Below are 27,967 nucleotides of genomic sequence, written 5' to 3'. Positions count from 1 at the left end.
GGGAGGTGAGGAGCGCCTCTGCCCGGCCACCCACCGTCTGGGAAGTGAGGAGCGCCTCTGCCCGGCCGCCCCGTCTGGGAAGTGAGGAGCGCCTCTGCCCGGCCACCCATCGTCTGGGAAGTGAGGAGCGCCTCTGCCCGGCCACCCATCGTCTGGGAGGTGAGGAGCGCCTCTGCCCGGCCTCCCATCGTCTGGGAGGTGAGGAGCGCCTCTGCCCGGCCGCCCCGTCCGGGAGGAAGTGAGGAGCGCCTCTGCCCGGCCGCCCCATCCGGGAAGAAGTGAGGAGCGCCTCTGCCCGGCCGCCCCGTCCGGGAAGAAGTGAGGAGCGCCTCTGCCCGGCCGCCCCGTCCGGGAAGAAGTGAGGAGCGCCTCTGCCCGGCCGCCCCGTCCGGGAAGAAGTGAGGAGCGCCTCTGCCCGGCCGCCCCGTCTGGGAAGTGAGGAGCGCCTCTGCCCGGCCACCCACCGTCTGGGAAGTGAGGAGCGCCTCTGCCCGGCCGCCCCGTCTGGGAAGTGAGGAGCGCCTCTGCCCGGCTGCCCCATCTGGGAAGTGAGGAGTGCCTCTGCCCGGCCACCCATCGTCTGGGAGGTGAGGAGCGCCTCTGCCCGGCCGCCCCGTCTGGGAAGTGAGGAGCGCCTCTGCCCGGCCACCCATCATCTGGGAAGTGAGGAGCGCCTCTGCCCGGCCACCCATCGTCTGGGAGGTGAGGAGCGCCTCTGCCCGGCCTCCCATCGTCTGGGAGGTGAGGAGCGCCTCTGCCCGGCCGCCCCGTCCGGGAGGAAGTGAGGAGCGCCTCTGCCCGGCCGCCCCATCCGGGAAGAAGTGAGGAGCGCCTCTGCCCGGCCGCCCCGTCCGGGAAGAAGTGAGGAGCGCCTCTGCCCGGCCGCCCCGTCCGGGAAGAAGTGAGGAGCGCCTCTGCCCGGCCGCCCCGTCCGGGAAGAAGTGAGGAGCGCCTCTGCCCGGCCGCCCCGTCTGGGAAGTGAGGAGCGCCTCTGCCCGGCCACCCACCGTCTGGGAAGTGAGGAGCGCCTCTGCCCGGCCGCCCCGTCTGGGAAGTGAGGAGCGCCTCTGCCCGGCTGCCCCATCTGGGAAGTGAGGAGTGCCTCTGCCCGGCCACCCATCGTCTGGGAGGTGAGGAGCGCCTCTGCCCAGCCGCCCCGTCTGGGAAGTGAGGAGCGCCTCTGCCCGGCCTCCCATCGTCTGGGAGGTGAGGAGCGCCTCTGCCCGGCCGCCCCGTCTGGGAAGTGAGGAGCGCCTCTGCCCGGCCACCCATCGTCTGGGAAGTGAGGAGCGCCTCTGCCCGGCCACCCATCGTCTGGGAGGTGAGGAGCGCCTCTGCCCGGCCACCCATCGCCTGGGAGGTGAGGAGCGCCTCTGCCCGGCCACCCCGTCCGGGAAGAAGTGAGGAGCGCCTCTGCCCGGCTGCCCCGTCCGGGAAGAAGTGAGGAGCGCCTCTGCCCGGCCGCCCCGTCCGGGAAGAAGTGAGGAGCGCCTCTGCCCGGCCGCCCCGTCCGGGAAGAAGTGAGGAGCGCCTCTGCCCGGCCACCCATCGTCTGGGAGGTGAGGAGCGCCTCTGCCCGGCCACCCATCGCCTGGGAGGTGAGGAGCGCCTCTGCCCGGCCGCCCATCGTCTGGGAGGTGAGGAGCGCCTCTGCCCGGCTGCCCCATCTGGGAAGTGAGGAGTGCCTCTGCCCGGCCACCCATCGTCTGGGAGGTGAGGAGCGCCTCTGCCCGGCCACCCATCGTCTGGGAAGTGAGGAGCGCCTCTGCCCGGCCACCCATCGTCTGGGAAGTGAGAAGCGCCTCTGCCCGGCCACCTATCGTCTGGGAAGAAGTGAGGAGCGTCTCTGCCTGGCCGCTCCGTCTGGGAAGTGAGGAGCTCCTCTGCCCGGCCGCCCTGTGTCTGGGTACAAGTGAGGAGCTCCTCTGCCTGGCCGCTCCGTCTGGGAGGTCTACCACGGAGGCCAGAAGCAATGTGGGGGCTGGACGTGGTGGCTCACACCTGTGGTCCCGGCACTCTGGGGGGCGAGGCGGGTTGATCACTTCGGGCTAGGAGTTCGAGACCAGTCTGGCCAACTTGGCGAAACATGAAGAATACAACAGACAAACCAACCAACCAACTCAGTGACAACAAAACAGGTCTACCCTGGAGTCATACTCTAATTTTTTCTATTTTCTTCCCTTTCTGATCCTTTATCCCACTTTCTTTTTCTTCCTCCTCCTTCTCCCTCTTCTTTGTCAAATAGAGGATTGAGTTATTATCACTGATCCATATAAAGTCCCTCTCTCATTTATTTTAACTCCCACCCCCCATTTCTATTCCCCGACTTCCCATGTGCAACCTTCCTAATATGTTTGATACGCATCTTTTTGTTTGTATGTATTTTTAGAAAATGTTTATTGTTTTTGTATGCAAAAATTAATAAAAAAAAAGAGCTAAAAAAAAGTTTTAGGAATTTGACAAAAAAAAAAAAAAAAAAAAAGAAATATTCAGAGTTCAAAAGGACGTTTTTATACATGATTGCAGCATTGTTTTAAAAAATCACAATTTAAATTTACAAAGTACTTGATGGATAGCTTTGAAAACCCAGTCCTCATTACAGCAATATGTAGAATCATTTCTGCTTCATAGAACTGTTCCTCTAATACAGGGGTCAACAAACTACGGGCCAAATCCAGGCCACTGCCTGTTTTTGCAAACAAAGTTTTATTAGAACACAGACACACCCATTCGTTTATGTACAGTGTCCAGCTGCAGCGGGAGCTGAGTGGTTATTAACAGGAAACGTCTGGCCCACAAAACCAAAAATATTTACTATCTAGTCCTTCATGCAAGTTGGCCACGCGCTGCTCAAATAGAAAACCCGGTGGGTTGACACGACAAAAACATTTCTGCAAAATTTGGCTTAAGATAATGCAAAAGGGAAAGTCTTTAGTTTTTCTTCTGAGACTATATCCTCACACAAAAACTAAGTTAAGCTAAGTTAGGGAAAAGATAGTTACTGAACTGTGGTGCCATTTCACATGGCAGTGGGTCTTACCAGAAGGTTTGTTTGGCTGTCTGAATGACACTTGCAGACATCTCCACATCAATGTAGTCATAGTGCAGAGCCTCCGGGTCTGTGGACGATCCCGTCTCTGCGAGTAAAATCCCAATCCACCTGCCCATGTCTTCAGAAGAAGATGCCTGTTGAAGTGGGGAAAAAAGGTAGGCTGTATTTAACTAAAGATTTTTACATTTTCATAAATGTGTCAATAAAGAGACCACATAATAGGAAAGGCAATGAAACATGATGTCCCTAAGAAGAAACAAGAAGGAAGACGCAGCCATTGGCTAAGTGATGGGATTAACGTCACATACACAGCAGGCCTTAATTTAGGAAGTGTCATCCCGATTACACCAAAGGTGAATGAAACTCTGAGGTCCTAAAATGCCTTCCCATTATTGTGGGGAAAGGCACTAGGGTGTAAGACAGGAAAATTAACGGGACTAATTACATTCCGGCTGAAGGAGGTTGCTGAGGAACCTTTGGCGACACCACCTGACCATGCGAAGGAGCACGTCTCAGCTGCTGCTGCCTGACTTGGGAAGCGCGACCAAGCTCCAGGCCCTTTACTGGTCGCAAACTTTTTTATACCAGGAGCCCTGGGTGAGCCCCCCTATATGGGCCTGAAACGGTCATTTAGTTTCTTGATTAGATGATATAAAAAAGTAATTTCCTTTGATATCAATTGTGTTTCCACAGGGGAAATGACACTCTGTAATCACTGGGCTGCTTTAGGCACACCATTTTTTAAGATGTTTGCTATCTCCTCCATTTGGTCTGCTTAATTTGCAAGTCTGAAATATGTCTTCAAGATTATGTTCGTTCAATTTTTAAGCCATCCTTTTATTTTTATTTTATTTTTTTTTTTGAGACAGGGTCTCGCTCTGTCACCCAGGCTGGAGTGCAGTGGTGTGATCATAGCTCACTGCAGCCTCCAACTCCTGGGCTCAAGCAATCCTCCTGCCTCAGCCTCCCAAGCAGCTGGGACTACAGGTGCTCACCACCAAGCCCAGCTAATTTTTTTATTTTTTATTTGTCGAGACAGGGTCTCACCATCTTGCCCAGGCTGGTCTTGAACTCCCAGGCTCAAGTGATTCTCCTACCTCAGCCTCCCAAAGTGCTAGGATTACAGTTGTGAGCCACCATGCCCAGCTTTAACCCATTGTTTTAAAGTGATTTAGAAAATCAGTTACATTTTTAATGGTATTTGAAATCTTTAAAAATTTTGATTAATCAAATATGTAAATAATGGTTAAAGTTTAGGAGAAATTAAGCCGTAATTAATTTATGAGTTAACTGAATGTTGAAGAAAAAAATTTTATTGCTTATAAAAATTACTAATTTAAATAAAGATCTCTAAGTTGAGCTTAAAGAAAATTGGGTTTTATAATTAAAACCTTGACAAGTTTAACACCAATCAAAATATAAGCAATTGTAAATATTCCATGCCATGTATAAAGGCCTCTGTAAAGGAAGGGATGTTAAGAAAGCAGCAGCTATTTTTTTTATGTTGAGAAACTGGCTAGTGATATTTTCCATATAACGAATCATTACTAACCATACACAATGAGGCCATGAGGACAAAGGGAAGGAATTCCCATTAAGTACCTTACAGAGAATAAAAACAGAATCAGTGTTTGCCAAATTAAAATGAATTGATTTGAATACCTGGATTTAAAAAAAATCACAAATGTGTTCTCTTCACAGGTCTTATGTCCTTCCTAAAACAAAATCTTTTTTTTTGAGACCAAGTGTTGCTCTTTCACCCAGGCTGGAGTGCAGTGGCACGATCTCAGCTCACTGCAAGCTCTGCCTCCCAGGTTCACGCCAGTCTCCTGCCTCAGCCTCCCAAGTAGCTGGGACTACAGGCGCCCACCACCGCGCCTGGATAATTTTTCGTATTTTTAGTAGAGACAGGGTTTTCACCGTGTTAGCCAGGATGGTCTTGATCTCCTGACCTCGTGATCCGCCCGCCTCGGCCTCCCAAAGTGCTGGGATTACAGGCGTGAGCCACTGCACCCGGCAAACAAAATCTATATTGAGAATGTATCCATGATTAATCTATACCTATGTCATTATAACCATTTCATCAAAGCATTTTTAAAATGTTTTAATACAATTAATATCTAAGATGTAACTGATATTATTAGAGTTTACCAATTGTTTTCTTCATAGTTCACTGTATGAAATTACCTCAGAGGCTTTTAAAAAATAACACTGTGGTGTTGGAGGTATTAGTTCTCATAGCTTTTAATATGTAGATAGGTATAGACATAGAGACGTGTGTGGGTGCATGTATGCATGGATGCATGTACCTGTATATATACACTTATAAGTATCTGTCCTATGTATAACATATAAACATGTGAATGTGTGTGTATGTATCCACATCCACACATCTGTTTCCAGTGTTTGTCTACTGAAAAGACCCAGGAGCTCTGGCCCGCGGCAGAAGTGAGCACATCTGGCCCCCAGATCCCGGCTTCTCAATTCTCCGCCATTCTCCACTAAAAGGAATAGCATGCTTTGGAGGAACGGCTGACTCCAGGTCTGGAGGAGGGCAAAGTACAGGATGAGCCTGGGGCATCTCCTTGTGCCATAAAGTAAGGAAAGTGCTCCAAGCATGATGGACTGTAGTCTCTTTATTACAGGGACATGGCAAAGGACAGCCAGCCAGCTCCGAGGGCCTCCTGCTGACCAAATCTGTGACAGTTTGACCAAAATAAGTCACGACAGTAAAGGATATAATCACTGATTAAAAATCTATGGGCTGGACCAGGCGCGGTGGCTCACGCCTATAATCCCAGCACTTTGGGAGACCGAGGCGGGCGGATCACGAGGTCGGGAGATCGAGACCATCCTGGCTAACACGGTGAAACCCCGTCTCTACTAAAAACTACAAAAAAATTAGCCGGGCATGGTGGCAGGCACCTGTAATCCCAGCTACTCGGGAGGCTGAGGCAGGAGAATGGCGTGAACCCAGGAGGCGGAGCTTGCAGTGAGCAGAGATCGCGCCACTGCACTCCAGCCTGGGCAACAGGGCGAGACTTGTCTCAAAAAAAAAAAAAAATTTATGGGCTGGGCACGGTGGCTCACGCCTATAATCTCAGCACTTTGGGAGGCCAAGGCGGGCAGTTGACTTGAAGTCAGGAGTTTGAGACCAGCCTGGCTAACATGGTGAAACCCCGTCTCTACTAAAAAACACAAAAATTAGCCGGGTGTGGTGGCATATCTGTAATCCCAGCTACTCGGGAGGCTGAGGCAGGAGAATCGCTTGAACCTGGGAGGTGGAGGTTACAGTAAGCCGATTGCGCCACTGCACTCCAGCCTGGATGACAGAGTGAGAACTTGTCTCAAAAATAATAATTAATAATAATAATCTAGGAATTCCCACTGATATACATACATATATGTATAAACGAACGAATAATTAAATGGGAGTAAAGGAAAATAGTCTCGCAGAAGATGCTAGCTAATAAATGTAGAAGGAATAACGGAATTAGAATGTCACCATTGAGCAACTGTCATTATGATTGTTTCAGGCAAGAGTCATTAATGGATGCTGGAACCAGTGGGTGAAATTGTGAGTAATAACAGGACAATTACATAGTTTCAAAGCATCTTCCTACATGAGACTTATGGGGGGGGGGAAATGCAGTCAATTTACAGCGGGGAAACCTTACCCACGGGATCAAAATTAACATCATGAGCAGTGTGACACACAGATGCTGTGGGCCTCCTGATGTGACGCAGCATAAAACATGCCGCCACCTCCATGGGCTCCCGCTATAATTCTCTGCTAGATCCCAAGGAGAGGCAACAGCAGACGCGCCCAAACCTGGGAGCCTTCTACAGAAGAAGAGTCTCCTTCCTAAGGTGTCAATGTTGTCAAGCCAGACGGAGCAGGCTAAGGAGATGCGGCAGCGGACTACAACACAGGGGCTGGGGTTTCCTTCTGCTCATGAAGGACATGATAGGAATAACTAGGAAAACCTGACGAAGATCTAGGACTCGGACCAGCGTGCTGTATGCATGGTAGTTTACTGACTGTGATCATATTACACTGTGGTTCTTGTAAGGTGTTTTCAGCAAATATACATCAAAGTATTTACGGATAAAAGCACAACATACCTGCAAAAGGTTCCGAAAAAAATCCTACACAAAGACATACAGACATACAGAGAGAGAAAGGGGCAGGGGGGAGAGTGCACACACAGGGCTGTGCAAGAGACAGCAAGCACGGGGAATGTTGGTCTTTGGCGGATATGGGTGAAGGGCGCACAGGCATCCTTTGTGCTATCCTTGCAACTTTTCAGTAACTCTGAAATTATCTCAAAACAAAAGTTAAAATAAAAGGATCTTGGAAAAAGTATTGATTGCAACTCTATTGGCTGGCTCATGGCATTTCGCCACTGATGAGGTCAGGCTTCTTGCTTACATTGGAAGGCTGTAGATGTTTTATGTGTCACTTGTAAGTTGTCACTTTTCAGCTGTAAAAATAGTTGTCGTACAGGAAGTGATACGGGGTAAACTTCCAATTCTTGCTGTCGTGTCATTCAGGAAACTGAGTTTACTCACTTCAGCTCTCTCAAGGAATAAGCACCTTCCTCAGTGGTCCAAGCGTTTGTGAAGGTATGAAATGCTACTGCTTTCTCTCCAGGACTCGGGGCACACAGCTACTGTGCCCCTAGCAATGGCAGGGCAGGTGACTTCTTCACCAAACAGCTCCCAACTTCCACCCACCCCCACCCCACCCCCAGCTTCTCTGTCTGGGCACTTGCCCAGCGTCTCCCTCTTCATTCCTGTATCTAACCCGTGCCAATTCCTGCCTCCTTCTCCTTGCAACCCTTCTCAGATCTGCTGTCAAAGCTCTCATGGGAGACCCGTATTGTTACATCAAGAGTACAGTTTAAGTTTTCAGCTTTTTTCCACCGCCACCCACCTTCCAGTTTTCAGCCTGCATAAATGTTTACAAGGTACACTGACTCTAGCTCAGCATTCATGTTTTACGATGGGTAAAGAAGCTGAGAGAGGGCCGGGCGCGGTGGCTCACGCTTGTAATCCCAGCACTTTGGGAGGCCGAGGCGGGCGGATCACGAGGTCAGGAGATCGAGACCACGGTGAAACCCCGTCTCTACTAAAAATACAAACAATTAGCCGGGCGTGGTGGCGGGCGCCTGTAGTCCCAGCTACTCAGAGAGGCTGAGGCAGGAGAATGGCGTGAACCCGGGAGGCGGAGCTTGCAGTGAGCCGAGATTGCGCCACTGCACTCCAGCCTGGGCGACAGAGCAAGACTCCGTCTCAAAAAAAAAAAAAAAAAAGAAGCTGAGAGAGAACAAAAGCTTTGGCCGTGGGGTCAGGGTCTGCACAGAGCTGAGACTGGAACCCAGCTGTCCCAAGCCCATCTGAGCCCAGCCCTCTCTGTTAGATCACACTGCTGCAAAACCAGCCACGGGGACAGCAGTGCGTGCTTCTGACCTTCCCTTACCTCCTGAGCCCTGCAGGAAAAAGTGTTCATCTATTTTTCATCCCCACCAAAAAAAAAAAAAGCAGCCTCTATGAAAATAGTCCCTGCAATGAACTCCTATGTGTGAAATTCAAGATGTTCAGAAAGATTGCCTGACTGGGCAGCCGTGGTTTAGGTCGCAGCCCCAGGCACTCCCTCCTCCGCCGATGAGCGTCACTGTGCACGCATTTAGAGCACACACCTCACATGAACTGGTTTCTATCGATTCTACAGCATAAGGTGCATGACATGGATGTGACCATCTGGTGTGTGAACGCACGGATCTATCTATGTGTGTGTGTGTATCTTTGCATCTTGGTCATAATAACACTAAGAGGGGGAAAGACTCAGAAATAAAGGGAAAAATCACAGGAAAAAAAGGTCTAAAACTGGGTGGAAAACATCAACAGAACGTTTTCTATGATGAAAAATTAAAAACTTTCAATAATGAAAGTTTTGAGTATGTAGCTATGAGTTTTAACTGTCTTTTCTGCTTTCATGAGCAAGAAATTCTAGTGAAGCAGCCAAATAAATAACAAAGCGTGCACCAAGCCCAGGGCTTCAAAACAGCAAAGGCACTCTCTTTCGGTGCCTGTGTCACGTGGCTCACTGGCCACCATCTATAAGGCATTCAGATGGCCCCAAAAAGTCTTCCATCTGTAAAGAAGTCCAGAACATTCCAAAGAAAACATTTACCACCATTTCAAAAAGCTCCTAGGAGGAAAGAGCTTTCCTGGAAATTTTAAAACAAGTTATTTTCCAGGTGCTTTAGAAAAGCAATGTACTCTATGGGATTGTGTATTTAATTTCCCTGCAAACAGGCATAAAGAGGAACTCAGACAAGGAGGCAAGCCAATCTGATGTGTACAAATGGGTAGAATGTGGTGCTGGGGTGCCGGCATTGTCGTATCTCCCAGAAAAAAAACTAAGGCAAGAAGTAAAGCAAAGACTCATGGACTGGGCAGTGAGAGAAAAGGGGGTGGGCCCAAAAGAGCTGCTGTCAGCAAGATGGGAGGAATTTTGATACAGGCGTCAGCGTTCGCCTTTTGAAAGGAAAATCACCGCGTGTGTCCCTCTGTGGAGTACAGCCCCTGGAAAATACCCTACCTCCAACACTGCAACCTCCTGGCCATTGCGCAGCAGCCGGAACGTCAGAGGATGTTTAGAATCCAAACCCGGGATCACCTCGCAGCCACGGAGCGGAATAGACACAATATGGGTCTTCAGGTCGGTCCTGTCCTTGTGGAAAATGAGCTTGTTATCTTTCACTCGGCACCAGCGCTCCCGCCAGCGGCTGTTGGAGAGCACGTTCAGATAGCCTGCGGGGACACAAGGCCACAGGTCAGCTGCCTCGGACAAGACCAGGCGTGGTGAAGACGTCTAGAGTCGCACTGAGGGGGCCCAGGGATGGGAGTGTGGATAAAACAAATCCCTCACACGATCGATCAAGCTTTAAATGCAAATTCACATAAACTAGGAGAGCCGTGCCTATAGCATCACAAGTTCTGGGGGCTTTTCATGACACCACACAGACCGTATCTGGAAGCCCCTAACTGCACATGTGTGAAGAACCAGTTACCAGACACCTAGTGTTGATGTGGGACTATGGAATTCACCTAAAGCACGTGAGAAGTTAGCAAGCTGTCAGGTTTTGGATGGCCAGGATGGGGGCACAACAGCTGCCTTCAAACTGGAAAAGGATTTCATTTATTTTGAGCAGCTGCAAATGATACAAGTAGGGTAAGACTCACAGGCAGGCAGATTTTGGCTTAACATGAAGAAACAAAAACTATCTAAAAATGAAAACTTTCCAAGAAATAGGAAGCCCTAAGATCCGCAGCACTGGAAGTAGCCTGCAGATGGCAGAGTTCCCACCCGAGGCTCAGGATGCACCTGCCGCCTTTCTGCTCCTGAAACTGCAAAGCGACTGCTGAAGCTGCCCGGAGGAAATCTAAACTCTAAAGTCTGAATGTACATGAAAGTTTGTGATCCGTGTCTCTGTACGGCACAACATCTTCAGTATACCACAGATAGAGGAGTGGTAGAATGACACGAAAAATTATTATCCTCATTTAAAAAAAAAAAACCTCCTCAAATACAGGAAATGGACACTTTTCACTTGTTACAAACATAAAATGCATTCTTCTAGAAATAACAAGGCATGAAAAAATGCATATTAGGGTGGCTGTACCTTCCAACTACACCATAATGCTAGTAAATTACTGCCCCCTTCCTTTGAGATTTAGAGAGCGAGTTAAATAGCATAGAAAATGTTGATAGTGGGAGAAAAGGAAGTACTAGATTCCTAACTGAAGTTCAGCTACTCCTTCAAATTCACACATGCACACACACACATACCCCTGCCTCAAAAATGTCACACATACCCCTGCCTCAAAAATGTTAAGAAACAAAACAAAATACATCCTTTCCAATTCTGATTTTTCAGATTCCTTTTCCAGCCAACAGTAGTCCCAGCTACTTGGAAGGCCGGGGCAGGAAGATCACCTGAGGTTAGGAGTTCAAGATCAGCCTGGGCAATACAGTGAGACCCTATCACTAAAAAAAAAAAAAAAAAACTAATCAATTAAAATGCCTTTCCAAAAGGGTTTTGGAGGATGTTTCTTACTGCTTTTATGTTCTCAGTCTTACACACCTTATTAGCACTTGATAAATGCTATAAAGACAAAAAAAAAAAGAGAGAGAGAGGTATGTTCAGGACCCAGAATGATGCTTTATTACTTATAAATATTGGTTCAGTGGCTTACTAGGTAAGCACTTATAAAGTCTAAATTTTCATTAGCTGAATGTGACGTCACTTCTACCAACACACACTGAAGAGAAATGCACACTGCTTCTTCTGGAACTAAAACTTTCATCTGGGGTGTGGGCTGCTGTCCTTAGGGAGTGACAGAGAAAGGACGAGCCAGGCTGAGGCTCCAAGGCCTGTGATGTGGCCGCCCTCTTGTGTTCAGAGAGCAAACTACACTCGATCCAAGCTCCTTGTACTTCAGACACTTAGGGGGGGCTGCAGGGAGGCGAAGAGGCTCTAGAATCAAAGAAAGAGTCTCAGAGGCTTTACTTCTTGAAGGAGGACGTTAACTGACAGATAATGTGAAGTATCTTGTCCAAGGACCACACAGCAAAGCCAGACCTGAACTCCTGTTGGGAGTTAAAGACGGCAGATAAAGAGCTGTTAATATGAATACAACTGGGGCCTTATATCACTATTTTTCTTCTGTAAAATGCTATTTGTAAATGATGTAGTTCCAATACATTTATTCTTTTCTTTCTTTTTTTTTGAGACGGAGTCTCGCTCTGTCGCCCAGGCTGGCAGGCTGCAGTACAGTGGCGTGATCTCAGCTCACTGCAAGCTCTGCCTCCCGGGTTCATGCCATTCTCCTGCCCCAGCCTCCAAGTAGCTGGGACTGACTACAGGCACCTGCCACCACTCCTGGCTAATTTTTTGTATTTTTAGTAGTGACGGGGTTTCACCGTGTTAGCCAGGATGGTTTCGATCTCCTGACCTTGTGATCCGCCCACCTCAGCCTCCCAAAGTGCTGGGATTACAGGCCAATACATTTAGTCTTTAAAAAGAAAAAAGAAACCTCTACTTAAAAAGAGAGTCAACTATCATATCTGAGCATCCGAGTAACAGCGCTGGGAACCACGTGCTCGCCATGCCTCTGACACCATCTAGAGCAACCACGCATGCTGAAAGCCACCATTTTTACAGTTTTAGACCTTCATGCAAGGACAGCCAACTGTGTCAATCCTACGTATGTTTTGAGCATGAGCTGACAAACGTAATGGTGTATCTAAAAGGAAAAGGAAGGCAAGGACTACCCTCAAATAACTTCACATACTGAGGTGCATTAAGATAACATGCCCAAAAACGGTTTCTGAACAGGAGCAGTAAGCTACAGGGCAAGGAAAACAGCCCGTGCTCTGGAGTGGTCAGGGCCCAGGCACCTCTTCACAGGGCCCGGAGAAGGAGCGGAAGAAACCGAGAATTGAAATGGCAGTGACCTCAATGAGAGACCGTACAGTTCAGCGGGGCAGCAATTCCCAACCACAGAGGACCCAGTCCCGATTCCCAACCACGGAGGATCCAGTCCCGATTCCCAACCACAGAGGACCCAGTCCCCAAGAGGGCATGGACTCTGCAGTGGGGCGGCAATCCCCAACCACAGGGGGCCCAGCCCTGATCCCCAACCACAGAGGGCCTGACCCCAATCCCCAACCACAGAGGGCCTGACCCCGATCCCCAACCACAGGGGACCTGGTCCCAAAGAGGGACATGGACTCTCATGGTGTCTTCTTCCCTGACAGAATCTGGCCCAAAGCCACCAGATACTATGAATTTCTTGACACTTCAGCCATAAAAGGGATGATTATATTGGACAGATCCACATGTTATTTAGAACATGATTTTATATGAAATTATAATACTCCCAATTTTCCCAGAAAAAAATCCCCTGGGATAACAGACCTGTTCACATCAGCAGGTGGCCCCACAGTCACCTGTCTGTTTTCAGCGACTGCCCCTACCCCGTCCAGCCCCCTGCCCCCATTTCTCAAAATGGGGAGACCCAAAGTTCCTACTTTCTGGGTAGGGAACATGAGGCCACGCAGGAAATGGCAGACAACCTCATCTAAGCAGTCTAGAGTCAGGGGGTCCTCTGGACTCCCCAATATTCTCCCAATCTGACACCTCTAGCCTGGCTGATGAAATCAGTGCTGACCTGGACCCCAAGTCATCTCCAGAAACAGTTATGCTGAAACGACATCCACCACCAGGTGGTGCCAGAGTGCAGCCAGGACGGGGCCAACTTGGCTCCTGCAGCAAGAACTGCAGGCTGGAGCTTCAAGGCTCACCCAGGGCGTCTCAAGATTTAACTACTCAACAAGGCAGGTCCAGATAGAACTGATTTTATTTTTGAATCTCACTTATCATATTATGGTAAGGTGTTACTGAATTTTAAAAATTTGTGAGTCTAGTTTAATGTTTTCAGCTGATTTCTGCTCCAAATTCAAAAGAAACAGTGCAATTTCTGGCAACGACAGTGGCAAGAGTGCATGAGGAGATTTCACCAGAAATATAAAACTAACTTTACAGCCTGAAGATTAAACAAAAAATACAGATGGAGGGGAACAGATATAAACCCTCCCGGTCAGCTGTTCCGGATATGGGGCGTCGCGGGTCTCAGTGCCAGGTGGCTCTCAAATTCCGGCAGCTGCAGAAGAGCAGGCAGGCAAAGCCTTTTAGAAGCGTGGCCAAGTTTCCATTTATTTATTCTCTTTAGGAAGGGAAATGATGGTGCCTGCCCATCCCAGAGGCTACTGTGCTTTGGTTACATGTGGCCAAAACATTCAACACTTTTGAGAGACCTTTTATCCCAATGTAACTATTCATTATATCTTAGCAAGTATTTGTTTCTGATCAGGTAGGAGGAGAGGGGCCTGCAAGAGGGGCACTAAGCAGCAGCTTTTGGAGAAACCAAATGTCAGGAAACTGCTGGCAGCTGATCACGGGCCTGCCGAAGCCAAACGCCTCCTTCCCGCTCTTCACAGTGTGTCCTCGACGAGGCCAGGGCAGAGCAGCTGGTACACCAACAGCCTGTCACGGTGGCTCTTGGACTAAGAATGCCTTCCTGCCCTTTCATCAGACTGCATCTGATTTCTTTTTTTTGAGGTGGGGCCTTGCTATGTTGCTGAGGCTGGTCTCAAACTCCTGGCATCAAGCAATCCTCTCGCCTCAGCCTCCCGAGTCACGGGGATTCCAACTGCATGCTACAGTGCCTGGCTTCGTCCAGTTTTCGTGGAAGTGGATTATGATACCAACTGAAATGTATCTTACTTTCCTGAATGTCTACTAAAAAATCCTGCCATTGAAAGAGCTTCATAAAGTCACAGAACATTTCAGCTGGAAGGGACCCTGGGAATGGCTACCCAGGCTCCAGGAAGCCTCCGACTTGCACCCTGGGGCCTTTCCTTTCTCTCAGCCTGTCCGTTTCTCATGATTTACTCGTCTGAAGTTGCATTTACTGTGCCTTGGATAGGTCTGGTATGCTTAGGTGATGTTTTTAAAACACATGTCGCATGAATACATGGATAATCACAGTGACCATGTACTGAGCATAAATGATGGGCGAGGCACTGAGCTCAGTGTTTCATGTATTTTATCCTCAGTTTTTATGAAAACCAAGGAATTGAAGTATTGAGCCATTTCATAGATGGAGGAGCCTGACATTCCCAGAGGTGAAGCAATTTGCTTAAAGGAATGCATGCATTCAACAAGTATTTACTGAGCTGGTTATCATCTGCCAGGCTCTGCACGGTGCTGTGGACACAGGCAGTGCGCCAATGAGCGCCTGTTCTTACGCCAGTCATGTAGAAGGCAGAAAAGTGAAGTGGGGACAGCATTGTTAAGAGGCCCCGAGCTGGCAACAAAGGAGGCACTTTTGGTTTTTCTCAACGCAGAATGTGATATGATTAACGTTTCAAAACTTCCATCTGGTGGCCTGGGTGAGGGACACAGAGTAGAACGAGGTGAGCCAGTCAAAAGGTGCCACAGTCCCAGCCACAGGCAGAAATAGGGATGGGGAAGAGAGAAAAAGGTGGAAATGCATTTCCTGGTAACGACAGCTTAATTCGTAAAGTGACACTAATTCCAGGACTTGTAAGCACAGGAGAAGGGCAAATAAGAGATAAATTTGGGTCACGGGTCTTTGCGCATGTCTCAGATCATATTATCTACGCGGCTGTGCGCTGAGCTGACCTGCCCAATGCTAAACACGTCAGTCAACGTCACTCAATAGGCGTTGCAGGGCTAGGCGGGCGGGAGCCGGGCTGCAATCCTCGCCACATTAATATGAAAGACAATTGAGAGACTTTGGCCCAAACTCCCCTAAACCTTTCCAGCCAGCAAGCACCTGCAGAGAGCCTTCCCTCCCCTGCCCCCACAAGCAAGGCCCTCACAGCAGCTCTGTCCTGCATTTAGGGGCACCGCTGATCCAGCTGCACTGTGTGGAAGGGCTGGCATTTGAACTCCGCTTTCAGTGGCTCCTGGGAGCTCTGTCCTGTGGGCTCAGCAGCACTGCACTTCCGGCCAGACCAGCTCGGCCCTTGATCTCCCCGGAGCAGAGAACAGCAGCTGCGGAGACTCAACTTGGCAGGCTCAGTCTCTCGGGCCTTTGTCCAGCTCCTTTTTTCTGCCTGAAACTTTGCAGCTGTACTAAAATAACTGAAAATGGTCACTGTTGCCCCTTTATTTCTCTAAAAGCTCCTCCCCTCTCCCCTTTCCCCTGCAAAGAACTAGATGACAGCTTTAAAATCTTGTGGACAGAGGATGTTCTGTTAATATTGAGGCAAAAGTTGTCCACTAAGCAGTTTGATAGGAATCCATGTGTCTAATTAGATGCTGTGGATTCAGTATTCCTGCTCCCTGAGTGACCAACTGTGCTTCCAAGAAAGTGCCCAAGAAGAGGGTTTACCGCAGTGTCTAGTCACCAGCACAAACGCAGCTATTTATCAAGAGCCACGGGAGTGTTCAGATCTTTGGGGGGAAGGGATGAGGGGAAGGCCTGTGGGTCAGGGAACCAGCAGAGTTGGGTCAGAGGCTGTCTGCTCTCAGCTCACTGTGTGGCTCCAAGCAAACCACACAAGCTCTCTGAGCTTCATCGCTCTCCTTTGTAAATGGAGGGGTTTGGGCCAAAGTCTCTCAATTGCCTTTCATATTAATGTTTAATTGTTTTTCAAGGAAGAATTTCTATTTCCTCCGCTGACCTAGAGCATTTAAAAAAAAAAAAAAAAAAGAGTAGTTCCCTTCTTGTTGGCTAATTCCCGCTTTCTGTTTTTAATCCATAACTCCTGTATTGAATCCTTAATTCCTGCTTTCTATTTTTAATCCCTAACTCCTGTATTGAATCCCTAATTCCCGCTTTCTATTTTTAATCCCTAACTTCTGTATTGAATCCCTAATTCCCACTTTCTATTGCTAATCGCTAACTCTCAAGGGCTGATATGAGGCAGTCCCACCTTCCATGCGCTCTGAGAGTCAGCGGGGCCCAGCACTGGGGCACCAACACATTCACCCTCCCCATTCCGTGCTACAGCTGTTTCCTCTGACAGCACTTCAGCAGGGTGGCCACCCTTTTAGCTCTAGCCTTATTTAGGGAGGGGAAGGGAGGGTAGTGGAAAAACATCAGTACCAACTAGCCTGCTTCTGTGACTCAACTGCCATTTGACCAAGTTCAGGGAGCTTGGAACGCACCAGGCTCCTCGGTTACCTCGGTTACCCTTATGGTGATGGCCTTCCCTCCTAACTCAACCCCACAAGCAGCTGTTTCAACAGGACTCCTCTGCAAGACTCCTTCAACCACATGATGACTTCACTGCTGTCTGCCCAGACAACTTCATTGTGTCCACCAGAAATCGATATGATGCAACTTCCCAGATCACACTGTGAAAGCTGCCGAGGAGCTGAGACTTTGCCCATCTTCCCTTCAAGACAGTGCACACCATAGTGCCTGCTGGCTCCTCTCATCTGCCCCTGCAATCCATCCCTCCTCCCAGCCACCATGGCCCATCCTCTGTATTATCCTTGTGGCATGAGCCCACACCGCTGGGACGTGAGATTTGTTGAATGCATTTATCTTTGTGTGTATAGCCCCATTTAGGCGCTGTGGGGCAGGAACTAAATGAGGTATCTTTTGGCATCTCAAAATAAAACCCAACACCTTGGACACAACGGGTGCTCAATAAGGAGTGGGGCTGACTAGAATGACTATTCAAATAGAAGGAATGATGGGCTCACACTGCAGGGAGCTGAGTGAGCCGCAACAGTACACAAGGAAAATGACAGCACATTCCTAATTTCTCAAAAACGTAGCTCATCAAGTTTTCCTCCTAGGAAGAGCCGCACAGTTCTTCTGAACTTGACTGCCTAGAAGGCATTCTGGATGGAAACTCTCACCCATGTCTTCATGGAGACCACCCCACAATGCTGGATCCCCCTGGCCCACCAAGGTTCCTATGATCCTCTCATGGCCTCTCGGGTTTTCCCTCCTATCACCCACCAGAGCCAGTTACTACATACATGTTTCTGTGATAACTGGGCTTGTACTTATCTTTTGCTATCAGACTGGAAGCCATGGGGGGCCAGGGCTGTTGTGGTCACCAAAAGGTAGCTGCTCAAAGATGACTTATGGGATGAAAGACTGACCGGGGAGATGGTCCATGTGTTAGACTGGATTTGAAACTTCGGTTTGAGACATATAATTGGTATAGTTTGGATATTTCTCCCCTCCAAATCTCATGTTGAAATGTGATCCCCAGTGTAGGGGGCAGGGCTGGTGAGAGGTGCTTGGGTCATGGGAGCGGATCCCTTATGAATGGCTTGCTGCCTTCCCTGTAGTAATGAGAGAGTTCTCACACCAGTGGTTCCTGCGAGATCTGATGGTTTACCCAAAGGACCCTGGCACCTGCTCCTCTTTCTCCTGCCATGTGACACACTAGCTCCCCCTCTGCCCTTGCCATGACATGAGTAAAAGCTTCCTGAGGCCTCATCAAAAGCTGCACTGATGCTGGCACCACACTTGTATAGCCTGCAGAACCATAAGCCAGATAAACCTCTCTTTATCAATTACCCAGCCTCAGGCATTCCTTTGGCAGCAACAGGAAAGTGACTAACACAGTGACGTGATAAGGAAGCTTAGTTTTATCACTTTGCCCAAGGGAAAGAACTGGCCTTAGTTCTGTAAAGGTTTTCCCATAATCCTTTGTTTACCAGCAGCCCCTGCATATGTTGCCCTTTAAAAATACTTCCAAGGGATTTGGGGGAACTTCAGAGGATTAAAGGGAAAATTTTTGTTTTCCTTGAAAGAACCTTAGAGATCATCTCAAAGGCCTGCAAAGTCTTGTATGAATAAGAGGCAGAAATGTAAACATTTAATACATTTCCCACTATCTGAATGATTCCAAGTCCAGTGCAAAAGAGCTCAAATTAATGAGCCTTGGATGAACTGGGGACCGACATCACTGCAGGAGAAAATGAAACCCACTTAGGTGCACGCTGCTCGTCTCTGGGAAGTGCAGTCTTACCGCAGGTGGGAACATCTTCCTCAGCGGAGGAGGTCTGCTCGTCTGTGGATGGCTTTTTCTTTCCCAGACTGATGATCTTGGTGATTTTTTTCCCAGTGACTTTCGACACAGTGCCCTTGGCCTCTGATTTGGAACTTTTCTTCCTCTTCACTGTCAAGAATAACAACAGCAAAAAAGCATGTTTTAATTGTAGATATTAATTTAAAAAGTAAACATAAATCACAACCCATTTCTTCTTTCCCTTGGTATTTTTTTCATTTTTTAAAGACAGGGTCTCACTCTGTCCCCTGGCTGGAGTGTAGTGTTGTGATCACAGCTCACTGCAGCCTTGAACTCCTGGGCACAACTGATCCTCCTCCCACCTTGGCCTCCGGAGTAGCTGGGACCACAGGTGCGTGCCACTACGCCTGGTTAATTTTTGTACTTTTTGTAGAACTGGGGTTTCACCATATTGCCCAGGCTGGTCTCAAACTCCTGGGCTCAAGTGATCCACCCACCTTGGCCTCCCAAAGTGCTGGGATTACAGGTGTGAGCCACCGTGCCCAGCCTTTCCCTCAACTTTTACTTAATGAACACTTGCTATGTGCTGGCTGTTGGTCTAGATGCTGGGATTCCAGCAGAGCACAGGGCTGCTGGTAGGAAGCCTGTAACAAGGACCACATGGAGATCTAAGACAGGGTTATGTGGAAGAACAGCTGGGTGGTCAGAGAAAGCCTGTCCAGGGGTTGACTTAAATTAATAACTAGCCATGCACATCTCAGGGAGAAAACCATCCAGGCAAGAAAAACATCACTGATGCAAAAGCTGTCAGGCTGAAAGCAGCCCCAACAGAAGGCAGCTAGTGCAGCTCCGGCCTGGCTGGCAAGGGGAGGCCCAGGAAAGGAAGGGGAATTGACTCTTCTTCAGGAGCCCCTCGGCCGTCTGTGAGACACTCGACTCGGCCCTATCCAGAGCTCTCAGACCAGGGGCCTGCCTTCCAGCCCCTCATGTTTGGCTTAGCCAGGACAGTGTTAAATTGGAGTTAATTGCTGAAACATAAAACTCATACACATTGTGCATAAAAATGATGCCTGGCTTCCTTTGAAAGATGGGAAGATCTAGCAACTCTGGACCCGCATGTGGGCAAGCAACAGCGGCAGGACCACAGAAGCAGTCTCCACGCAGACGGGCCAGCGAGGGACAACACGGGGTGGTTCTCATCACTCCCCGCCATCTCCCATGATGGAGGCCCAGGGTCAGCTGCCAGCTGGCATCCTGTGTCTGCCCCATCCCATCACTGGCATCTCTCTCCACTGCCGAGGGCTCTGTCCGTGACCTCCGGCAGAATTACAGGGGCACGGATCAGGCAAGAAATCAGAACGTGTGTGTGAGACAGCACCAGAACCGAGTGACAAGAACCTTTGGGCCAGAGAGCGACCCTCAGAGAAGGTGAGTTGTCTGCCCGTCTCATCTCCCGAGGGCCATTATGTGCCCGGCACTGGAGCTGAGGGGAGGCCAGCGAGGCACTCAGGACACAGCTGCACCGCGGGGCTCACTGGAGCTGAGGGGACAGAGAGATTCTCAGTGTCGTGGGCAAACCCCACCGCCCGACCCTTTCTCCTTCATCTCCAGCATGAATCCCTCAACCTGCTGGCTGCAACCCTCTGGAGATCACAGACCCTTTCAGAAGGTGATGAGAGTCAAGGACTCCCCCCCACCCCCCACCCCAGGAACAAATGAACCCACACACATCCTGCAGAAGAACTGCAGAGGAAAAGCGGCCAGGGACACAAGATGACACGCCCTGGCCTAACTCCTAAACCCTTCCTCTACACATGCACACACTCACACACGCAGTCCCCTTATCCTTCCCAATCTCCGTCTCTCTCTGCTGGGGAGCGGGAAGTGGTCCTCTTTCTACCTCCACCCTGCTGCCCCCACCGCAGCCAAACGCACGAGGGCAGCAGAACATACCCCTGGTGTCTCCTGCCTCGGGCCTTGCCCTCCCACACTCCACCCTCCGGCTTAGGTCCTGGTCCTATAGTTAGCGTCCTTCTAAGAAGAGACGGCACAGGCACAGAAGAAAGGCCATGTGAAGGCCGTGGGAGGGGAGCCGCCTTTGAGGAAGACAGCCCTCACTAGGCACCAACCCTGGCAGCACCTGGGTCTTGGACTTCCAGCCTCCAGGGCTGTCTAAATGCATCTTGTTTCAGCCACCCAGTCTGTGGTATTCTGTTATGGCAGCCCAAGCTGACTAATACAACACAGTCCCAGAATTTTGTGTTACTTTAAACAAATCAGACTTAGGCCTCGTGTGATATTAGAAACAAAGAACCCAGGAATGCCATCCCCACCCCTCCTTCCACTCTCCCAACACGTACACGCCCTCTTTTAAAATAAAGCGCCGAGACTCGCTTTCGATCCCTGAGTCTGAAGGCACAGCCCCTCCCAGCTACCATCAGACACGGAGCATGCGGCTGGGACAGCTGTATCACTTCAATGTTACTTCAACCAAACCAAGAGGGACAGCAACAGTGGACGGCCCCTCCCAGCTGTTTCTGAAGACCCAGAGGAGGATGTTTCACCACAGCCCCATTCCCGTGAGCTTTACAGAGAAGACCCTGTTGGCTAGGACAGCCCGAGTGCCTGGGGCACCCTGAGAAAGGCTGGTGGAGCAAGAGGCATCCCCCACAGACGATGCGCTCCACCCCCCCCACCCCAGACAATGCAGCCCATCGCAGTGAGCTGGTGTGTTAGATGAAAGCCCAACTTGACCGACAAAGTGCTTGCTCGACTCTGACTACAAAGAAAAGAGATTACAATTAAAACTTGGAATTCCCGGAATACTCCCTGATTAGTTTTTTAAAAAGGAAGACATACGGTAATCCTGGGGTGAAAAAGTCCCAGTATATGGGAACATGAGGAGAACACCATCAAGAACAACTTGATGCTACGTATCAACAAAAGGCAGAGATGAGCACAGATCACAGAACCAGGAAGAGAAACTCAACACTCAGAACGCTCAGCCCCCTGCAGCTAGAGGGTAGAAAAGCTGCAGTGTCCAGGCACACGCTGGCCGTGAGGTGGGCAGGCACTGGCACACGCCACTGGAGCAAGGCTAATGCGGGGCACTCTCTAAAGCCACGAGTATCATAAACCCAGAGAGTTTCCCAGTAACCTATAGAAATGGGAATTCAGGTGCTTTTTATTATTATTTAGGCCACTGGGAGGAATAGGGGCATGAGAATTAATACCATCAGACTATTTATTCAATGACTTCTACCAACAGACACAATTCACAAATGATGACATCTTACAGATGTGAAGTGGGGCTGAGGAGCCTCACAGCTCCCAGACAGAAGGTCCCAGGACCTCCTCAGCCTGCACTCCTCACGCCTGCTGCAGGATCAACCATACTGTGTCGGTTTATTAGACAGGAGGGATTCCACCTTGAGAAAAGAAACAGGAGTTCCAGAGTCGTTCCCTGTGGCTTTGACCGCATGGAGCCTGGACTGTCTCTTTCTTCATCTGAGATTCTAACACTAAGAAAAACCTGTATGAGTTCAGGATTTTCTCTATGCAGCCCGCAGAGAAATGTGTCTGAGTTACCACATGGCTGGGATAAAAGCAGCTTAACTGAAATCTCTCAGTTGCAAATTGGTCAAGAGTGAGAGGCAAGGATAAAAGCTAAGAGAGGTTAGAATGTACTTCAACCCCGGCCGGGCGCGGTGGCTCACGCCTGTAATCTTAGCACTTAGGGAGGCCGAGGCGGGCGGATCACGAGGTCAGGAGATCGAGAACATCCTGGCTAACACGGTGAAACCCCATCTCTACTAAAAATACAAGAAATTAGCCGGGCGAGATGGCGGGCGCCTGTAGTCCCAGCTACTCGGGAGGCTGAGGCAGGAGAATGGCGTGAACCCCGGGGGGCGGAGCCTGCAGTGAGCAGAGATCGCGCCACTGCACTCCAGCCTGGGCGACAGCGAGACTCTGTCTCAAAAAAAAAAAAAAAAAGAATGTACTTCAACCTTTACTTTCTCCAGTAACTATTAAGTGTCTGCTATATGCAAAGCACCATGCCAGACAAAAAGAAAATATGTAAACCAAGGTCACCACCATTTAATTCCAAAGCATAGAAGGTTGTTCTTCTTAAGAGGAAACAGGAGAATTTTAAATATGGATATATTTGCTTACAAGTGCATCCAGACACACATATTATTCTGCAGAACCTAAGAGATGCATTGGGAGAAGAAATAGCAAACCAGAAAATGAACCAACCAAACCAACGTCTGCTGTGCCTCAACTTCTAAGCAGGAACATTGAGATTGTATGTTATTTTATTTCAGGGCAAAACTTAAAGATAGCTTTCCTGGTTTTGATTACATATAATGTGTGCCCTGTGGAAGACACAGATAATACTTTCCACTGAATAACTTCCGATGGACAGAACCAAAATTACACTCAGATAGGACAGACTTAGAAAACCACATATGAAAAAAGTGGGTATCGTGACCTCTGAGAGTGAACTTTGTAATGTCCTAACAGTCCAGATTCTTTGAGCTCCAAGATTCTTAGTGGGCTGGATTGCTGCTTGGTTTAAGATGATTTCACCACAGAGACAGGAAACACCTGGCTCACTCCAGGAGTGGGCAGGTGGGCTCGGGTGGTCGGATTACTCAGCTGAGCAGCCAAGGTCACAGGTTGGATGAGCAAACAGGCTGTCCAGCTTTGCAGAGGGAATTCTCCCTCCCCACCCACGAGTCCTGCCCTTCACCTCAGTCCACACACTGCTAAGGAAATTAAAGTCCAGCCACAGATTGGGAGAATATACGTCCAAAACACATCTGATAAAGAACTTGTATTCAGACAATACAAAGAACTCTCAAAACTCAATAAGCACAAATAATTCAATAAAAATATGGGCAAAATATCCGGAGACATTTCACCAAAGAAGATATACTGATGGCACATATGTACATTTAAAAATGTTCAACATTGCTAGTTATTAGGGAAATGCAAATTAAAACACAATCACATACCACTACACCCCTATTAAAATGGCTCAAATAGAAAGAACAACACAAAAGTGACAATACCGAGGCTGGAGAGAAGGCTATGACCAAGCAATCCACTCCTAGATTTACCCGAGGGAAATGAAAACATATGTCCACGCAAAAACCTGTATCTGAACGCACAGAACAGATTTTTAAACCATCACCCCAAAGTGGAAACAGCTCAGATGTTCTTCAAGCAGTGAATGGGCTGACTGCGGTCCATTCACACAACGGAATGCCGCCAGCAGCAGCAAAGAACCAACTAGTGACACTAGCCACAAACACGGATGACTCTCCAACCCAGCGTGCTGAGTGAAAGAAGCCACACTCAGAAGTCTGCAGACAAGATGCTTCCACGTTATGACATTCTGGTAAAGGATAAGAAACAGATCAGCAGCTGCCAGGGCCTGGGGTAGAGGCAGAGGCAGACGGGAGAGAAAGAGCACAGGGAACACGGTGGGGGCTGGGGGGTTAGAGCCGTGCTCTGTGTCTTGATGGTGGTGATGGTTACGTGCCTGTCAGTGTTTGTCAAAACTCACCAACAGTATGCCAAACAGGGTGAATTTTAGGGCATTTAATTTCTGTCTCTAGAAAGCTGGGCTGAAAAGCGTTAAGAGAGGCTTATTTGTACACCCATGTGCACGGCAGCATCATTCACACAAGCCAGAAGGTGGAAGCCACCCACGTGTTCACTGACAGATAAACGAGAAAACAAAATGTGGTCCATCTATCCAATGGAATATTATTCAGCCTTAAAAAGGAAAGAAATTTTGACACAGGCCACACCACAGATGAACCTCAAGCGCATGGAACTAAGTGGAATAAGCACTCACAGAAGGACACGGCCTGTAGGACTCCACTTCGATGAGGTCCCTAGAGGAGTCAGATTCATGAGACAGGAAGCAGAATGGGGTGCCAGGGGCTGGGGGAGGGGGGAATGGGGAGTCAGTGTTTAAAGCGGACAGAGCTTCACTCTTGCAAGATGAAAAGAGTTCTGGAGACTGATGGCGGCGATGACAGTACAATATAAATGTACTTAATGCACGGAAGTGTACACTGAGACATGGTTAATATGGTATATTTTATATTATGTATACTTTTATATTATGTACATTTTTAAAAGTGTTTCAAATGAAGGCAAAATAAAGACATTTTCAGAAAACCTTTTTTAAGAATCTCAGAAATCGGCAGGTCTGGCCTCCTCATTTTAAAGATGGGGAAACTGAGGCTCATCGAGAGGAAATACCTGCTCAAGATCACGGGGCTCAGCAAAGGCAGAGCTTGAATGGGAAAATGAGTTTCTCGCCTCATTATCCAAAGTTCTTTTCACTGGACACCAGGTCCCTAAGCAACACGCTGGCTGCTCACCAATGCAAATTTGTCTCAGTGATAGATCGAGTGAAGAAATAACCAGCTGTGAGTCGTAAGTTCAAAACATACGCAGGGCAGAAAAAGCCAACAGACGGCAACCTCGGCCAAGGTCTGGCAGGATGGAAAAAGAAGACCTGCAGGGTTGATGTTAAGCAAAGGGTTTTCCAGTACTCCCATCGGTATCCTCTGCCATGATGACGGTATCTACACATCTGAATCACCCAGGACGTTTTTTGTACAATCAGACTTCACAAACCTGGCTGCGGGGTTTGTTTTTTTTTTTTTAAGTGTATCTATGTTTTTGGCACAAGCGGAACTCACCTTGCTCCTTTCCATTACATGTGGTAATTCCATTTTCCACAACACCCTCCCCGTCTGAGCTGGGTCTCTCTGAAGACAGTTTCTGCAAGGAGAAAAAGATTAAGTTATTCTCACAGTGGTCACTTGGATCAAGTGATGTGTGATGATCAACCAAAAGTTATCTCAAAAGTGAAAGAAAACATGGGCCATATTCATAGCAATCCAGAAGTGGTCAGAGCTTAACTATAACAAAGACTGGCTGGTTAGGTGGCCATAACCGCTTTAAAAACATCCAGAGGGGAAAAAAAAAAAAAAAGAAAAACCTCACTGAGGCTATAATTACACTAACCTATATATATATATACTGTCTCCTGCTTATTTCATTCAAATCACTTCTTGTAAATGATTTTGAAAAATATTATGATTACAAAAAATATTTCCCTCACCAAGCCATATTATCCTTGCAGAAGTAAATATTCCATAGTCCATTTAAGTTCTTCCTGTCATTCACCAATAATTAATTGGGTGAGTGGCAAGTACCCGCTTGTAACAAACACACTCAGAATGTACACAGAGTGAGGGCAAGGTTGCTATCAAAACCCTTGGAGGGGGATGGGGGACTGTCCCTATCTCAGTCCTAACCTCTGGATTTAATGAGTAATTAGGAGTCCATGTTAGTATCTGAATGAGGTAGAGTGTTTACAGCTAGACCCCTTCCATTGCCACCCAAGAACCTGTGGGGTCACAGTGGAGGGAGTGGCCTCCAAACACCGTCCTCACATCCTGTGCCCTCAACCAGGGCCTCAGAGACTGGGACACAGATGAGATATGTGGGCAGTTCCCAGGCACAAAGGAACACGTGTGTTCAACTCGGAATTCGAGGGGCAATCCCTTAAGAGCTGCAGTGAAGGAATGAGCGCCACTTAGTGGGAAGCTGAGTTCCAGGCATACAATGCCCTAGAGCTGGCACCGCCCTGGATGTCACACCAGGAACGGCCCAGGCAATCCAGGGCAATAGGTCCAGCCAAGTGCTCATGGTACTGCCTTAGAAACCAACATAATAAAGCGGAATTGCCAATTCTGGTGTGAGTGCGTGGATGAGGAACTTGGATGCAGTATGATGGGAAATGAAATCGCATCAACCTTTTGGGAAAGCAATTTGATTTTCAACATGAATCAAAATCTTAAAAAAGAAAAAGAGGTCTATCCTTTGGTCTAGTAATTCAGCTTCCAGAAATCTATTCTCAGGTAATAGGCAGAGAATCAGCAAAAATTATGCAAAAGATGTCAAGTACTATTTTATTTTAGATGGCCAAAAAAGGACAAAACAGGCCAGGTCCAGTGGCTCACACCTGTAATCCCAGCACTTTGGGAGGCCAAAGTGGGCGGATCACGAGGTCAGGAGTTCGAGACCAGCCTGACCAACATGGTGAAACCCCCGTCTCCACTAAAAATACAAAAATTAGCCGGGCTTGGTGGAATCCCAGTTACTCAGGAAGCTGAGACAGGAGAATCACTTGAACCCAGGAGGTGGAGGTTGCAGTGAGCCAAGATCGTGCCATTGCACTCCAGCCTGGGCAACAAGAATAAAACTCCATCTCACAAAACAAACAAAAAAACAAAACAAAAGGACAAAACAACTAATGGGGGGGCAGTTACATAAGTGACAGTGGAGTCATACAAATTTGACATTAAGCTAATGAAAATGTAAAAATGTTTATGGCTTAAGAGTTGTTAAAAAAAACCTGGAAATTTGCTAATAATATGAAGGTTAAGTGGAAAAAAAAGCAGTATAAGAAACTTTATGCATAAGCTTATCCAAACCATAAAAAAAAACCCTTGAACTCAGGAAAGAGTGGTTAATATATCAGTAGTGTTAAGAGGAGCTGCATCCTCTGTGTGCTGTTGTAATGAGTGACTTTTTTCATCCCATTTATGTTTCTATGAGCTTTCTGAATTTTCTAAAGTGAGCAGAGATTAGTTTTATAGTCAGGGAGAAAAACAGCCTGTTCCATTACGGTATGAGGATGAGGACTGCGGCGTTTAATTTTACGTGTCAATGTGGGGGGCATCTGGGGATTAGATTAACATTTAAATTAGGGAGCTCTGAGTAAGCGGCCTGCCCTCTGCAATGTGAGTGGGCCTCCTCCAATCAGTTGAGGGCCTCAATGGAACAGAAACACTGTCCTCCATGAGCCAGTGAAATCTCCCTAAATTCCTGCAGACGCCTTCACACTTCATCTGCACCATCGGCTCTCCTGGGTCTCCGCCTGCAGCCCACACTGCAGGTTTCAGATTTGCAGGCCCCATAATCATATGAACCAATGCCTTCTAAGACATCTGCTTCTACATACATACATCCCATTAATTCTGTTCCTCTGGGGAATCCTGACTCATACGAGGACAGGCAAAAAGGGATCTGTCTCTTCACTGGCAGAAGGCTAGAGAGGGACAGCTCAGAAAGTCCCGGGGACACCAGCTGCCAACAGAAGGTTTCATGGCAGGAAGCCAGGGGTCTCCAAGGAAACAGTATCAGTTGGATTTAGACAAGCAAAATGCAAGCAGAGCAGGGCCTGTGGCGTCACAGTGATGGGCTCCGTACATTTCTGG

The 27,967-nt window shown here is 48.4% G+C and overlaps 1 protein-coding gene across 5 annotated transcripts in view; it reads right to left on the bottom strand.

Moving 5' to 3' along the window:
• Nucleotides 1–27,967, bottom strand: part of AFAP1 (actin filament associated protein 1) — a 194,089-nt gene that overhangs the window by 38,361 nt on the left and 127,761 nt on the right. For all 5 annotated transcript variants that reach the window (XM_055245882.2, XM_055245880.2, XM_055245881.2 and 2 more), the window contains exons 8-11: nucleotides 25,379–25,460; nucleotides 18,654–18,803; nucleotides 9,660–9,871; nucleotides 3,041–3,186 (exon numbers count right to left, since the gene is read on the bottom strand). In XM_055245882.2, the coding sequence (XP_055101857.1) occupies nucleotides 3,041–3,186; nucleotides 9,660–9,871; nucleotides 18,654–18,803; nucleotides 25,379–25,460 (590 nt within the window). The remainder of the gene's footprint in view (nucleotides 1–3,040; nucleotides 3,187–9,659; nucleotides 9,872–18,653; nucleotides 18,804–25,378; nucleotides 25,461–27,967) is intronic.

Source organism: Symphalangus syndactylus, chromosome 16 (assembly GCF_028878055.3).
Source record: "Symphalangus syndactylus isolate Jambi chromosome 16, NHGRI_mSymSyn1-v2.1_pri, whole genome shotgun sequence".
In the NCBI taxonomy this organism is placed as follows: Eukaryota; Metazoa; Chordata; class Mammalia; order Primates; family Hylobatidae; genus Symphalangus; species Symphalangus syndactylus.
This window is presented reverse-complemented; position numbering and strand designations above follow the sequence as displayed.